The 16,267-nt window shown below is 39.0% G+C and overlaps 1 protein-coding gene across 7 annotated transcripts in view; it reads left to right on the forward strand.

Moving 5' to 3' along the window:
- The window catches only part of nrxn2b (neurexin 2b), an 813,260-nt gene that overhangs the window by 221,547 nt on the left and 575,446 nt on the right, over positions 1-16,267 (forward strand). For all 7 annotated transcript variants that reach the window (XM_032584259.1, XM_032584258.1, XM_032584254.1 and 4 more), the window contains one exon: positions 11,595-11,612. In XM_032584259.1, coding sequence (XP_032440150.1) covers positions 11,595-11,612 — 18 coding nt within the window. The remainder of the gene's footprint in view (positions 1-11,594; positions 11,613-16,267) is intronic.

Raw genomic sequence — 16,267 nt, forward strand, 5'->3', positions numbered from 1 at the left:
GTGGGGAGCAGAAGGGGATTTGGTGAATTACCAGGCTGCAGCCTAAGCATTGAGTCCAGAGGATTAGAGCAAGGACCGGGGTCCAGGAAGGAGATGTGCAAACGCACAAGAAGAAGGGGATCAGAGTGTGTGTGTGTGTGTGTGTGTCTGAGAGAGACAGAGAGAGAGAGAGAGAGAGAGAGAGAGAGAAAGAATCATTGGTTAAGCACGGCTGCAAGCACCACCTAACATTGAAGATGTATGTTGTGAAATCACAGGGGAACATCCTGAAGGTCACTGGAAGGCATACAGTATGTGTTAGGTGTGATTTTATTTTATTTTTTAATGCCAGCGAGGCAAGATGGCGGCAAGAAGTAAAAATAAAATAAAAAAAAAAAAAGGCTTTTAGATGTAGCGCCCTCTATAGTTGTTATTGGAAAGGACTTTACATGAATTAAATCCTTCATCTGAGTTTCATAGCTTGGGACAACAAAAGCAAAAATAATTGAGAGCAGTTATTCATGGGAAAAAAAATAACCACATCAATAACTTTTTTAAAATAAAAAGATCAATAGCGTAGTAGGGCTGTTGTAAGTGATTATTTGGCAACACTTTATTTGAAGGGATGTTCATAAGACTGACATGACACTGTCATAAACATAACACCTGTTATGAACATGAATGAGTCTTCATGAATGTCTGTCATGAAATGATTCAGTAAATAATGACACTTAATGCAACATTGTACTAAAACTAAAATAAAAAGTCCATTAAATTGACAACTTCACATGAAAAGTGTCCTGATTTACTGAATGTCACTTCATGACAACAGTCATAAACATTCATAAAGACTTCTTCATGTTCATAATAGTTATGTCATGTTTATGACAGCATTATGTCAGTCTTATGCACATCCATTCAAATAAATTGTAGCCGATTATTTTAGTAACCGGGTCATCTGTTGATTATTCTGATGATTACTCAAACAATCAAATAAAAGTAACCTCTACTTAAGCCAGCAGATACATGAGCTAGTAAAATAAATATATGAAAGAGAAAATGCCAGTAAGAAACAATTCAGTTCTTTCTATTCTTTGATAAAATATTTTATTCCTTAAAATACAACACTTTGTAAAATAAATGTAAAATACATCGATTTTAGTCTCAAGGTTGAAGTATGATTTTATTATTATTATTTTTTTTTGCTTACGTGCAAAAACAGACAACGTATAAAACATTTCACATTCACTTTTAAAAATTGAGAAGCAAACTTAAAATTAGGCTTGAGTAAATGCTGCACTTTATATTCCACCCCACTTTCAGACACAAGTCTGAAGTATGAGAAAACCTTTTCATAAAATAGAGTTGTAATTTATCTATTTTTTTTTTCGCCTTGATGAGGAAGTACAACAAGTGAGAAAATGGAGCTGGAAGATATTAAACAAAAACTTAAAACAGGGAGAGTTCCACTACTAAGCTTGCAGAGCAGTTTAACATAATACAGTTCACTGCGGGCTTTGATTTCTAGAGTTATTTGGATCGGGCTCAGACCCAACATTTACGTGCCTGACCAATCAGGCTGTAATTTTTTAGGCCTGATCTAAACTCTAAAGTTTCCAGCTGAGCTGTTGCAGCATAGAGGACGAGCTGTTGTGAAAAGCCAATTCTGTTTTTTGCAGTACTGAGCCGTCTTTCTTGGCGGCTCTTCTTTCCGTCCCTCTCTGTCTCCCTCCATAGATGCTAAAAGCACTTAGCATTCGTCAACAGCTCTTTGGGAAAAGTGAGATCGTTGCCCAACCCAAAGAAAAAAATAATAATCTGACGGGATAGAAGCAAGCTAAACAGCCAAAACATAAGTTAACAAAACCTCAAGACCTTGAGGACTTTTCAAAGTCCAGGTCCTTGAATCATTCAATCAGTCGTTATGACCCTATAATGTGGTTACTGGCTGTTATTACTTTCCACACATCCGTTTTGTTAACAGGACAACACTTTGTCTTCTCCTATGAGATGTGACAACGTTGGTCCTAGAGAAAAACATCTTTGACTGTTCCTTTCTGCACAAACACCCCACATCATCCCGAGTCCTTAAGTCTGCCTTATGCAGTCTTGTTTTCAGCTCACTGGTCAGATTTTTTTCATGGGATTTGGGGACTGAAATGACACGGAGTGTCTGGCGAACCATTTCTATGTTTGTTTTGCTAAAAATAAAGAATCTAATTTATTTCAGCATCAGCACTGAAATATTATCAGTCGAGAGTCCATGTCTGTGATTGAAGAGGGTTTTTTTAAATACCAGTTGTTCTTGAAATGCTTTCCAGTTGTATCGTGATTAAAACAGAAAACCTGCCTTTTAGACCTATCATTTCCAAAACCTTTTCCGCCTCGTTTGAAAACCACATGCTTAGGCCTGTCGCGATAAACGATAAATCAATTAATCGTACGATAAATTAAAACTATCGACGTCATTTCAATTATTGGCATTATCATCTCTTCCGTCCTTTTTCTCTTTCTGTTAATGACACCGAATGAAAAAAGGCTCAACTCCGGTGCTCTCCACTGACCCTCTTTCCTCATTTCCTTAGTGTAAAGCCCAGCGCACACTACACGATCTTAGAGCCGATTGTCGGCCCATTTTCAAAACCTGACAGATCACACATTAGCCGACAGAAATCCTAGGTATAACGGTTCGATCGGGTTCGTTCCTGCCGTGTGGTGTCCAACAATGGGCACAAAATAATGGCTACAAGTCCAGTGAACTAATTTTAAAACCAGGCATTAATCAATGCTTTACTACAATCTACCTGCAATGCATGTGGCTAGTGTCAGCGTAAAGTCCTGACTGAATGAAAATCATTATAACCTATTTACGTCACGTTAACGAAGAACAGCTGAAAAGTTACCGGGTTTATCAACTGCAGTAGCAATTTCGCTCCAACTCCTCTTGTCATTTCTATATTCTTTGCATGTTGAATAAACATTAATGTTGTTTCCACACATCATCTCCAATGTCCGCTGGACTTCGGGTTGCGCCGTGTCAGCTGTTTGGGATTACCTCCGTAATTTCCCCTCAGAAAGCGCGGAGGAGAATCCGCGCTTTCTGATTGGCTACCTGTCACATTCAACAGGCTGTGTTAAAGCTCCCAGTCGGGGAAAAAACCCTGATTTAGATCGGAGCGGCAACGACGATCTACCGTAACACACCACACAATCTTAGAAAGACCAACTTTCTAAGATTGTCTTAAGGGGGAAAATAGGAGCAAAAAATCATGTAGTGTGAACTATTGCATCAGGTAGTCGATGTGCCCATCTTCTCTATTTAAATCTAATTATTACTGAAGGGCAACATAATATACAGACATCATAATCTGCACTCTTTTGGTTGAATGCAGTATTTATTTCCACTTTGGCTTTATGTTGTTTAGTTTTTATCAAGTACATATTTTGTTAATGGAGACTGAGAATCCATTTTGTTTTTGGTTGTTTTGTTTATTTTGTTTATCAGTTCCAGTGTTAAATATTATTTTGAAAATAAAGTGTATCTATCTTTGGCAGGAAATCGCATGCGTTATTACGTCATTTCCATTACATCAGTGTAAAAAAGGTCTTCAAACAATATTATCGTTTATCGCAACAATTTTTTGAGACAATTAATCGCTCAGCAAAATTTGCTATCGTGACAGGCCTACACATGCTTCATAATGTAATCTCTCTTCAGATGGCTGTGGCACTTAACACACCCAAAGTCTCCACATTGGCTGGTAGAAAATTTTAGTAGAGTGTTTATCTTGAGCAAAAACAACTCTTTAAAAATGCACATGTGACCTCTCACCACAGATGTTCTGTGCATGCTCAGTGATGGGGGGAATCTCCCTGTCTACTTGGTCCAATAGGGAGCACAATTGTTCGGCTCACTGAATGAAACCTCATTTCAAGGGGTGAGAAAAAGAAGTGCTCTCCTTCCCTACATACGACTGTTGAAAACTCTGGTCACTCCATCACTTTCTCTGGCATCTTATTGTTAAAAGTCGGAGGCAGAAAATGTTAGCTTTGGACCTGCACCTTTCTAAAACCGTGCTTTACCTTAGTACTGGAGTGTGACTTTTATTTGTGTGAGCTAAGCATGAACATGCTTTATGATTTTATTTTGTGTTCACAGAACTGTAAAATGAGTTCTCTGATATGTGAATGCACATTTACAGTAAGTTCCCTGTAAAATTGAAATGCAGCCGTTTTACTAAAGTAAGCCTCCTTGGACTCTTATCAGGCATCCTTGACGGCCAGTGTTCTGCAACTTTTAGAGAATCTGACTGAGGAGGCAATTCAGCCAGGGACACATTTAAAGTTGCAGGACACAGGCACTCAAAAACTGGAGTTGAGGTTGCTTGGACTAGTTGCTAAACAACCCTTAAAAACAACATGGAATGCAAATTTTTTCTTTGGTTGGATTGGAAGTATTTTTGTGGGTGGTAATCTGTTGTTCTACAGCCTTCTGTGTAACCCATCATCAGTTGTGTTTTGACCTTCCATCACAATACACCCTCGCTCATGCCTGGCCCACTGTAGACTGATCAAATTTCGATGTGCGTCACATTGACGGCTTCATGAGCCAATGGTCAGTAGTTGTGTCTTGCGGCGGCAGTTGCAAGTTGTCTGGTGGTTTTCCGTTGAGCCTGCCCTCTGACCTCAACCTCCTTCAGTAGTCTTTTAATAGAACTAACTATGAGGTTCCTGGGACCAGTCTTCACTGGATGCACAAACATTTCCCGGCCCAGTCCTAAGGGTGTTTTGACCTTTTATCTGGTCTAATTTTATAGGATCACCACTGGACGCACAAACATTTTCCATCATCAGTTCTCTTGTTCATTTGCAAGAGTTGCATATCACAGCTTTTTCCTTTCAATTGCTAAATCAATGGCTTCCTCAATGGGACGGACAACTCCACAGTGATGACGGTGTCTTGTAAATTGTTGGTTGATGAACATGTTGGTTGATGTTGACTTGAGTCCAAATGCAATTCACAGTCCTAGGTAATCAGCAGACATAAGTTCGGAGATACATGTTTCGCCAACAGTTTCTCCCTCTCCCCTCCCAGAGGAATTCTGTTGATGACAGAATGCTCTCAGCTTCCAGGGGCATAGTGTTGGTAGTAACCCTCTTACCCACCAGTAAAGTCGGCAAGAACCTCAGCACTTTGTTGAGGCGCCAGGCGTATCTACCTTGGTTAATTTTTGTCAGACATCAATGCGTTCCCACGTAAACCTTCCAATTAGGAAGTCATAGTAAATGTTCCAGTCCTTGATGCTAAGTGTCTTCTGTTGTTTTTATTGCACCGATTGCACTATCTTGATTGAACCTACACCATCAGTTTGATCCATCTGTTTGGTTTTGTCATTCTTTGAAACTTGAAAATCTCACAAAACTAAGGTTGTCAGTCATGATTGTATTGTAGTGAATGTCTGTGACTTTTTTTTCTCTCTCAGAAAAACTACAGAAATGACAAAAGCCAAAGGTTCCTCTTTATTTTTGCTCAGATGTGAATGCTACTAGTTATAGGACTTTGATCAAGGGAGAATCCCAGCAGCTTTTCCTTGTCTGCTCAGTGATGGAGAAAATTAGAACTCAGTAATTATAGTTGTTGTTCTGTCAGTGTGAGACTGTGGGCTTAGATTTTGGTCCAGATTCTTCATGATTTAATACCTGGATTCACTATGACATCCATTTCATGTACACTTCATCCCATTATTCCTTACTCTTACTTTAAACATATTGAACAACAGTTCACTTTCTGGAGATCTTTCAGATTTAATTTAAATTCAAAATCCGATTTCATCCCAAAGGAAAATAAAGCTTCATAACTCGTGTCTTCCAAGTATCGGCAAAGCGTCACAGTGGGCAGGAATGAATTCCACTAGCAGTCAGTCTCGCAACAAATCTTAAAATGCCTCTGACTGAAGCACTGCTAATCAACCACATTTGCTTTTCCGCTCTTCTGTATATCTCTATCAGGTCACACGGTTAAAAAGTCACATATTGGAGTCGGCTATACGATCTTTGACTGTTCCGATCAATAGAAGAGATGGTTCTAACTTCCCTCTCGCTCTGCTCTTTGGTCCTGCTCTGCATCCATCAGGTTGTAGTTCAGGTTTTATTTACGTTGCTAGTCAGCTGCTTCGGGTTGTAAAAATAGTACCTTGTTGCTATGGTTATGCATCATAACAGATGTCCAAAAGAAAGAGCTAAAAACTATTCCAGGGGGAACCAGAGCAACCCAGGAAATCTGTGCAACCCAACCATCTAAAGTGACGTCTTTTAGAAAATTTTGGAAACACTCTTTATTGCTTTTGATAATGTAATAAAAAAAATGGAAGCTGTGCTGACACCAGTTTATCTCAATTTTCTTTGCCGTCGTTTCTAAGTAATTTGACATAATTGAACCAGTTCGTCTTGTGACGTAAACGTCTATTGGTGCAGAAAGAATTCAGGTGAATCAGGTTGTTACTCAACTGAACTGCTATTAAACACATTGTAAAGCAAGCTACTGAATTTTTTTTAAACGCACGTATAACCTGTGTGTGTATGGGTCTTTAAGTGCGTGAGAGAGAAAGCGTCAAAGGAATAAAAACCGACAGGTAGTGAATTTGAAAAAATATTGTTATTGAAATTCCCAACGCTAGAAGGCGAGGGAACATATGTACAACATGCATTCACTAATGAGAACTGATTTAGTTCTATACGTTACAAAAAGAGCGATAGCAGCTGACATCATTTCAGGGATTACTTTTTACTATATCATCTCTTTAGAGTTGCGCTGGCAAAGGATTTATGCTTCTCTTTTTTTATGGAAAGTAAAGGCGAGGCAACAACATAAACAACGCGTCTGAATTTAATGAATTCAGTGAAAAACCTCAGAATGAATCACATTCACACCGTTTCACAGGAAATATTTCATATTCCCAACAAAACCTGTCAGTTCACATGAAACGGCAGAAAGAAAAAAAATCTATTGAGGTGGCTTGTGTGTGAAAAATAAAATTCCGTCGGGGTCAGAAAAGTTTTTACAGTACTGAATGAAGTCTAAAATAACCCATTAAAAAATATATATATATTATTTTCCAAAGAAATCAGAAAATATACAGTTTTAAAATAGCTGCTTTGATGCGTTAATAGTAATGTTTAATATTTTGATGAATGTCTAAAATAATTACTCACTGACAATGGGGAAAAAAACATTAAGCATTTCCTTTTCCCCTCTTTTTGATACATTACTGCAAATAAAGATTTATTTAATAGTAAAATAATGTATAAAACACATTCATCCTAATACTGGAGAGGTTACTGTTTTTTTTTCTTTTACATATAATGAGTCTATGTTTGGCACCTGGTCACCTGTCGGAAAAGATCAAAACTAAGAAGAAATGGTTTTAGGTTTGTGAGTCAAGCTTTTTCCATATGTTCTCTTCAAATACCTCCAGGCAAGAGAATCAGAAAAGGGAAATGTGCGCTGATTTTAGTAGGAGGAGGAACGCAAAGGGGCAGACGGGGATCAGTGCCTGTTGTAGACAAAAGAGAGAGAGCATGCTGCATCGTTTGATCTAGTGATGGATTCCACGCACTACAAGGAGGTTCTGGCTCGGCACACTAAAGCCCTCAACGTCCCCGGAGCTCACTGGCCTCGGCTGAGGTATATTTCCTTCAAGGAACGCCTTCGTGAGTATTACGGTTCTTCTGGGATCCGGCTGCCGTTATTTACCATCCCGAAGGGCCCACTAGAGACTTTATAGGTTTTCCTCGGCGTCCTGTCAGCTCTCTAGAATACGTCCTCAGTAAAACATGATTACCCCAGCTCTGTGACCTGCGCCATGACGGCGGCTGCCACAACCTTGTGTCTGTACCCGGCTGCCATGACATTATATTTCTTAGAGACTGGTATCGTGCCTTGCAACAACTTTATTTCTCCCACGGTGGCCGACGGTGGCCTGGGAGAGTTGAGGAGACATGATGGATGAGATATGTTTGAGCGGCTATCTCTTCTTCGTGTCCGTTCCAGTATCTCTGCCTCCTCGTCTTGTGCGTGCATACTTACTTCCCCCTGCCTTCTCCTGACATTAGCAGTACGCCGTGTGTTAGGGAATGTTTTTCCGTGTCAAAAGGAGCAGAGTGCCCGGATATCACGCGGGATGTGGCGATACCCCTGTCACAGTCCAGGATATTAACAAACGAGGCCTGGGAGACTTCAGGTGTCCTCTACTATTTCTGCAGTGGCCTTTTTTCTGCTCTTTCAGACATTTAAGCTCCGTCTCTGCTCCTCAGTCTGGACCTTAGATCAAGAATACGGTTGGCACTGCAACATAAAGACAAACCTTCTGTGCCTCTGCTCTGGCTGGGATCCCTGCTCGGCTCCTCTGCTTCATGCATTGGGACCGAAACAGCTTCTTTTCACCTACGGGCTTTGAATGGAATCAATCGTGCCCATATGCATGGCAGCCCACTGTGGTCCGCTGGGTCTAATGTTGTCACTAAATAATGAATAAAGGAACTCTGGGTCTGTAGTTTAAAGGGTTGGGATTTTCTTCCAATGCGGTAACATTCGAGACACTTGGAACCAATGGCTGAATAAAAATAAATAAATAAAAAATCCAAAACAAACATAGGAGTGCAAGAAAATTGTTACTTCTTTTGAAAAGCTGGTATTGTTTTTAAAATTAGGAACAGCTGTTTAGCATTTCAAACCCTAAAATAATACATAAACTACGACCTCAAATCACTGGGGAGTTTAAAATGATTATGGATGCAGAGTAGGACCAAAAGGCAGAGGGAGAAGAAAGAAGTTCAGTTCATCTCTTTCATCAATCGTAAAGAGGAAAGATCATATCTGTGACTCCAATATCTCTCAGCCAGGATTTAGTTTCTTTCCACACCTGATAGTCTGGTAGACTAGGTTCCATTGGGGACTAAAACTGCACCATTTGTTGCATTTTCAGCTGATGTGGTTCGGTTTCACATGATATACGCTGTTTATCAAAAGATCTAAACTATTTGATAAACCTGTTCGCCTACTCGCCTGTGGGGGCGCTGCATCAAGAACCACTTAAAGAAACGACACAAAATCCTCTGAACAAGACACTAAATTCAACTTTCTGTTGTAGTAAAAAAGTTCACAAGCCATTTCTCCAGCTAGCGCTAGACTTGCGTGTTTATTTTGGTTGCATTTACCCAGAATGCCATGTGCTGTAGACCACTTCCTGCTTTTGAACATTCATTTGGCGTTCAGATGTGCATTTAAACTGTACCAGAGTTCACTTCAACCCGACTGAGGTTTTTAGGCAGACCAGAGTTTGCATTCATACTTCCCCCAAACGAACCGTCAATTAACTAGAGTTCGACTAAAGTGGCCCAAACAGGGCTGGTGTGAATGCACCCTAAAAAGAGGTGCAGCAAAAGCAAATGAGCTGGATTAGCTGTGCTTGCCAACAACAGATTTTCATCTCAGGCATGTTACTGTGGAATATTATCTCCGCTGTTCAGAAATTGAGCTGTTAGCATTTTGTAGCAACAAGATTGTTATATAACAACATTCTTCAGTCAGAGGTCTCATCAGACTTGAGGAAAGACTGACTGCTACTGGAGATCCTCTGTGCTCACACCATCACCGTCCACAATGACTCTTTGAAGAGACTCAGATGATATGAGTTATGACATTTAATTCTCTTTTACGATGAAAGTGTTTTGGTTTGTTTTTGTTTTTTAATTTAATTGAAGTCACTGGGCACAAGCTGATGAATAATTTACCACATATGTCTTTCTGTATGGAGCGATTTGTTTTTGCACACTGTTTTTGACAAAGGATGTATTATTAATATTATTCATTATCAACTTTGAATCTTTTTCTTCCCTTTATGTGATTTTGTTCAATCTTGTGGCTGTGTTCCACGAGAAAGTGCATGCTTCGATGTTTTTGTTTCGACTAAACCAACATGTATAGAGTCTTCCATTTACCGTGACGCTTCTTTTAACGAAATGACTTTCATAATGAGTTTCTTATGTGGACGAATGTCAAATGCAAAGAGAGCAGAGCCGTTGCCTGAAAGGTTTGCCTCTGACCTTTAAGTCTTATCTCACAAGGAAAATATGAATGCTGCTGTCGGAACATGATGATGGTTGTTTTCCCTCCACCGTCTCAATTAGCAGCTTTGTGTTGCAGCTTACATGTGAAACGGCGCTCTCCTAGACATGAAATGTTAATTACATTCTGACTCTCCGTTTTCTCACTCTGCTATTATACCTCATTTAGTTGTGACTTTCCCTTTGATGAGCAGGTGTGAACAATATTTTTGCTATACCCTTTAGACCAGGCATGTCCAAAGTCCGGCCCGGGGGCCAATCACGGCCCGCGGTCAGATTTCATACGGCCCGCAGCTTCGGTCTCATAATGTATTATTTATGGCCCGCCTGCACTGTGAAACAGAATAAATAAATCATAAAACTTGAAACTGTAATTCCTCCTTTCACCAAATGGTGGCAGCACCACTTTAATACTATCAGTCTCTGCCTCCGTGCAGCAAACCCCTCTCCACTCATTTCTGCCATGGCCACTGCAAAGAAAACAAGGAAAGTTGACAGTGAGGGCCGCCGCTTTCAAGAGAGATGGGAATTACAATACTTCTTTTCTGAAAATCAAGGCAATTGTGCTTGTCTAATTTGTAATGAGACGGTTGCCTTGTTTAAGGATTTTGACGTAAAGAGACACTACCAGACTAAACATGCTAACACATACAACAAGCTAACAGGGAGTGACCGTGCTGAAAAACTGAAGCAGCTCCAAGCTGCACTGGCATCACAACAGCGATTTCTTTGGGCCTGAGTCAAAAGAAAATACCACCAAAGCAAGCTACGATGTTAATGTTAACAGCTAAACATGGCAAACCTTTTACTGAAGATACATTTATCAAAACTGTGTTTTGAAAATGGTGGAGAACATTTGCCCTGAGAAGAAGCAAGAATTTGCAAATGTTTGCCTGGCACGTAACAGTGTGGCACTGAGAGTTGAGGACATGAAACTGAGTGTTTTGAACGGTAACGTCTGTCACTATCAGCAGCGAAAAGCCAAAAGAACATTTATGCACTTGGATTTATGGCACTTATTTTTATTAAACTCTTGAGTAAGATTTGGTTATGAACCTGTAGATGAAAACTATTAATTTCTGAAAGATATTGTAAATGACAAGAGCAAAATTCACTTGTTTTAAGATTTAATAATAACAGACAACTTTGCATTACTTATAACACCTGTTTAAAATGTTCTTGAGGCAAAGATATTTTTAAACTCATGTAAATTTAAGGTATTTCAAAAGCAGAATTTGTGTTTTTAGAGTTGTTCTCATCTGCCTGACTGGCTTATATTTGGTTTTTTTGTCATTTGAAAAATAAAGATAATTGTAACAATGAAAATTGTTTTATAAGTGCATGACACTTTTGTAGTTAAAAAATGTCCGAACAAACTATTGGCCCCGGGCATCTTGACTTTATCAAATCTGGCCCTCTTTGCAAAAAGTTTGGACACCCCTGCTTTAGACTAATCCACTGTTTTTTTTTCTGTTTTTCTTTCATTGCAGGTGACTCATCTCTAGTTGGTAAGTCCTTCTTTATGTTGTGCCTCTCCTCTGCTTTTTCGTTCCCTGCTCCTTGCCACACTATCTGAGTAGTTACAGCTTGTCTTTATTGGATATTAAACGCAGGCTCGTATGAACCATTTCATGCGCTCAAAGAAAGCTTTATGAGGTTTTGTTTCCACTTACGGAATTCAGTGTATGTCATGAAGAGTTGGAGAGATTTTTTTTTATTCTCTGTCTGCCTTTTCCTCTCTTCTCAGTTTCAGCATCGGTCTATGTGTGCCGCCGCTCTTTGATGTAGCCTGTTTCGCTAGCTTGAACATGTTTTTCAGACGAAGTTCTGAAACAGCGGTACAATTATCCCTGCTGGCACCTGGGCTGTCTTTATTGAGAACAGAATCGTAAAAGACGGAAGAGTATTGAAAGCAAAGGTGTTCACACTTCAGCTAATCCACCAAAGTGCTAACAGATTAGCAAATATTTTTTGATTAGCGCCTTTGCTAACTTTGAAAACGTTTGGCGCACTTAGCTTCCCCGGAATTCTGTTTCCGGGTTAAATTCTGTAGCGCTAATGTACTTGTGGCTGTGATGTAAACGTTCTGTTGTCGTCTGTGTTAAATTCTTCAGTTAGATGTTTGTATTTATGTTATTTTAAGGTGGGTGAAGACCTTTTTTTGCCGCAGTTCCGTTTCCTCTCATCACATTCTCATGTTTTTCCTTAACTACGGTATATTTAAAAGAAGAAACATACAGGAACAAACAGTTGATAACAAGATGCCAAAATTAATGTCATTAGGATGTCAAAATTATATAAGTGCTTGAAGTTTGAAGTCTTTCAAGAGCAGATGTAATTTGAATTGAAGTTAGCATGTTAGCTTCCACTAAATGCCCTGTTGGTGTAGCGCTTTAGCGTGAGCGGAACTAATGTTTACGATTTGTGATTTAGTGTTGTTCACGACTGATTTAAATCATCTAATTTTAAACTAAAGCAGACAAACTACCAGTAGTTCCCTGTTTACCTCTGAAGTTGTACTGATTTCTTTGCCGCTGCTCTTAATAAAGTCGTTTGCTCTTCTTTTGTCCTCATATTCAGGAGGCTGTCGCAAAGGTTCCTCTGTGGGCTAATATTCAAACTCAAAACCTCCCGGGGCTTGCTACATGCTAATTTCAGGGTTAGATTTATTAATTTATTTATTTCGGTTGGCTCGAGTATCTGAATGCTGTTCATAGTAGGAAGGCACAGAGCCTAATCTTCCCAGTGGTTAATTGCTCGGTCTCTATGGGCACCATGCTGTCGTTGCTCTGGTTTTCAAAAAGGACCTTCGAATTTATGCAGCTCTTAAAGCATAAATTTCAAGCCGCTCTTAAGTTGTATTTGTTGTGTTGCTAGACTTACGACAGCTGATAAGAAATTACTAAAAGTCACAGAAGCTTCGTGTGCAACATGCTGACATGTCACAATGTGCTAGCCAAGGCGATGGGCGAGGGAAGCGCAACACTGGACAGACTAATGGGACGTATCAACACCTCTCAAACAGTAAACACACAAGATGGAAAGAGTTTAAAAGTCTAGCTGATAGCGCTTTGTAACTATTGCTTTAGTGATGTGTCAGTGTTATTGCTTGCTTCTTAATAATTAGCTTTGTCTTGCTCCAGTACCCACAGTGCATTATATACTTGCTCCAGTAATCTACTGCTGAGCAGAATGTGTTGCCTGTAATGAGAAAAACACTGAGTTATTTTCCGATGATAAAAAAAATGTTTTTTAACCAATTGTGTGGTGAATATTTTCTCCCTGAGAGTCCCTGCGCTGTGGCAATTCGAGCATGTCTCCCGATTCTCACTCATGAATAGCTATTAATGTGTGTCTGCTTGTCAGGGTTTGTCCACTGAGTGTTTTGGCCCAGAGATCTGACGTTGTCAGAATACTAATGCGCCGTACTGTGTGACTGCAGGCGGCCGAGTACAGATTCGGTCTGGAACGTTTTCATCCCGGTGGTTTTGAAGGGAGTCGGGCAGAAATGCTTAAACACCGCAATGGTTTCTTCCTACCTATGGGACACTGATGGGAGAAGGAATAAAGACCAATTAAAACTTGGCCAGGCAGGATGTTCGTTAAAGAGAACATTCTGTAGTTTTTCAGATAAAAGTTGTTTTAATCAGCCGTCCTTTTCAGGTTCAAAGTCGTAAACTAATCATGCTTTTTTTAGCTTGTTTTTTGTCATGTTTTGTTCTCCGTACATCAATACTTAGTAATTATTTAGCACCCGTATGATCTTGCAGTTTAAATGTACAGTAAGTGTTGAACCATGTTCTTTGTTTCAAAGGAGTTAGAGTTTCTGTCTTTTGTTGTGAACTATAACAAGATAAATCATAAAGCTAATTTAAAGTTTGTGTTGTTCTGATCTTTATCAGAGGGAATATTTCACATTAGGTAGAGACTTCCTTTTTCCTGCTTTGGATCTGCAACCCAAACATTTTTCCTTTGCTGCATTTCTTTTTAAAATTATTTTACCAAAATTAGCCTTCTCTTAGAAAGCATCAACTACTGTATTTACTTTGTGTAGCGCAGGGTCTGAGTTACTTGCACCAACAATGGCGAACGTTATTGATTCTATTGGAAAGTCTCTGCAAACTGTTAATGGTAGATGAACCTAATCTTCATTCTGCTTTTTGCTCCTTTGAATTATCAACTGTTTAAAAGAGATAAGTATATGTGAGATGAAGTAAATGTACAGTGTCTATAAAAAATAATCACCTCCTTGCAGTTACATACCACTTACTGTTGGACTACTAGCACCAATTGGCTGGACCTCTGTTGAATTAGGTCAGTCACTTTGAAGGGGCTTACCTATTTTATGTTTCATAGTTTTTATTCAGATTGTAGCAGATTTTGTAGAAATCTGCTTGTACTTAAACATTTTTGTATTTTTCTTGTCAAAAAAAAAACAGACATTTTCTTTGCTACGACTGATTTTCAAAAGCAACATAGAGGGGATTTTAAAAAATATAGACACCGAAGATTTTTTTTCATGCACCAACAGTTTGTTTGTAAAGGTAAAATATTATTTTTTTATTAATTATGTCAACTGCGTTCTCATTTATTTGACTGAAAAGACCATTTAGCTTATAATTACATTGTTAAATCTTTATATTTAATGTATTGGATTTGGATAAACAGCAAAACCTTAAAATGCTTTTCCAATGAGGCACATATTAATTGTTAGGCTGTTATTTGTCGAAGCGTAGTAGAAAGAAAGCTGGGTGTTTTCTTTTAGCTGTCTAAACCAAAATTGTGTCAAGGAGAAGCTAACATAAAATATATTATCAATCCACTTCACAAGTATAAACTACTTTCTACGGAGCCCTCTAGGGGACATGGGGATTTTTTTTTCTTTTGCGTTACCACGCAAAACTTTTGCGTTCCCTCGCAAAACTTTTGCGTTCTCTCGCAAAACCTTTTGCGTTACCTCGCAAAACTTTTGCGTTCCCTCGCAATACTGTACTGGTCAGTTATGCAGCATAATTGAACACTGTAAGCCTTTCTTACGGTGGGCGCCGTACTTTATGCTTTAATATAAGGTTATGTGAGGTTTTTCCATGAATGTTAGAATCTTTTTGTGAAATATCTGAAGTTTTATATCTTTCTTTAGGATAGAAAGGCGCCACAAACCTACGATATAAACAGAAACTTTCCGTAAGTAGGAAAGAAATAAAAATACATCCTAATTTGGACTATTTCTGAGTTATTATCGCGGGTAATAAATCATCTGACAGTTTTGATTGCGTCTCTGTTGTGTTCGTAGTCTGAATGGTTTAAAGAGCTGCTTTCAGTGCCGCTCCATCTTCGCCTTAACAGACATAAACATGCAGGAAAAAATCGATTTTCAATTTGTTTTTTGCACCAAACAGTTTTTATTATTAACAAGTTTTTATTATTAAAAACACAACAAAGTAATGATGGTAAAGGGCCGCACTAGGTGAACTCGGGGAATCTCATCTGTCTGTGTATCAATCAACTCTAAACCTTTTCTTTGTTCTGTCACAATTATCGATTTATTCCGTTTTGATGATCAGGCTCCAAACTTTGCCAGGACTGACCGCCCCGCTCACCGCTTCCTCATACACACAAAGCCAGCAGACCAGTATCCTTCCCATTCATACCTGGTGACGTCACTCCCATGTCGACACACTAAGTGTCAAAGCCGCGTGCTCCTGTCATATCAATAATTACTCATTTCATTCATATGGCTCTTACAGAGCCTCCGTGAAAACTTGTTTATTATTATTAACAGTTTGGTGCAAAACACTGATTGAAAATCGATTTTTTTCCTGCATGTTTATGTCTGTTAAGGCTAAGATGGAGCGGCACTGAAAGCAGCTCTTTAAACCATTCAGATTACGAACACAACAGAGACACAATCAAAACTGTCAGATGATTTATTACCCGTGATAATAACTCAGAAATAGTCCAAATTAGGATGTATTTTTATTTCTTTCCTACTTACGGAAAGTTTCTGTTTATATCGTAGGTTTGTGGTGCCTTTCTATCCTAAAGAAAGATATAAAACTTCAGATATTTCACAAAAAGATACTAACATTCATGGAAATACCTCACATAACCTTATATTAAAGCATAAAGTACGGCGCCCACCGTAAGAAAGGCTTGCAGTGTT

This window comes from Xiphophorus hellerii, chromosome 14, assembly GCF_003331165.1.
Source record: "Xiphophorus hellerii strain 12219 chromosome 14, Xiphophorus_hellerii-4.1, whole genome shotgun sequence".
Classification (NCBI taxonomy): domain Eukaryota; kingdom Metazoa; phylum Chordata; class Actinopteri; order Cyprinodontiformes; family Poeciliidae; genus Xiphophorus; species Xiphophorus hellerii.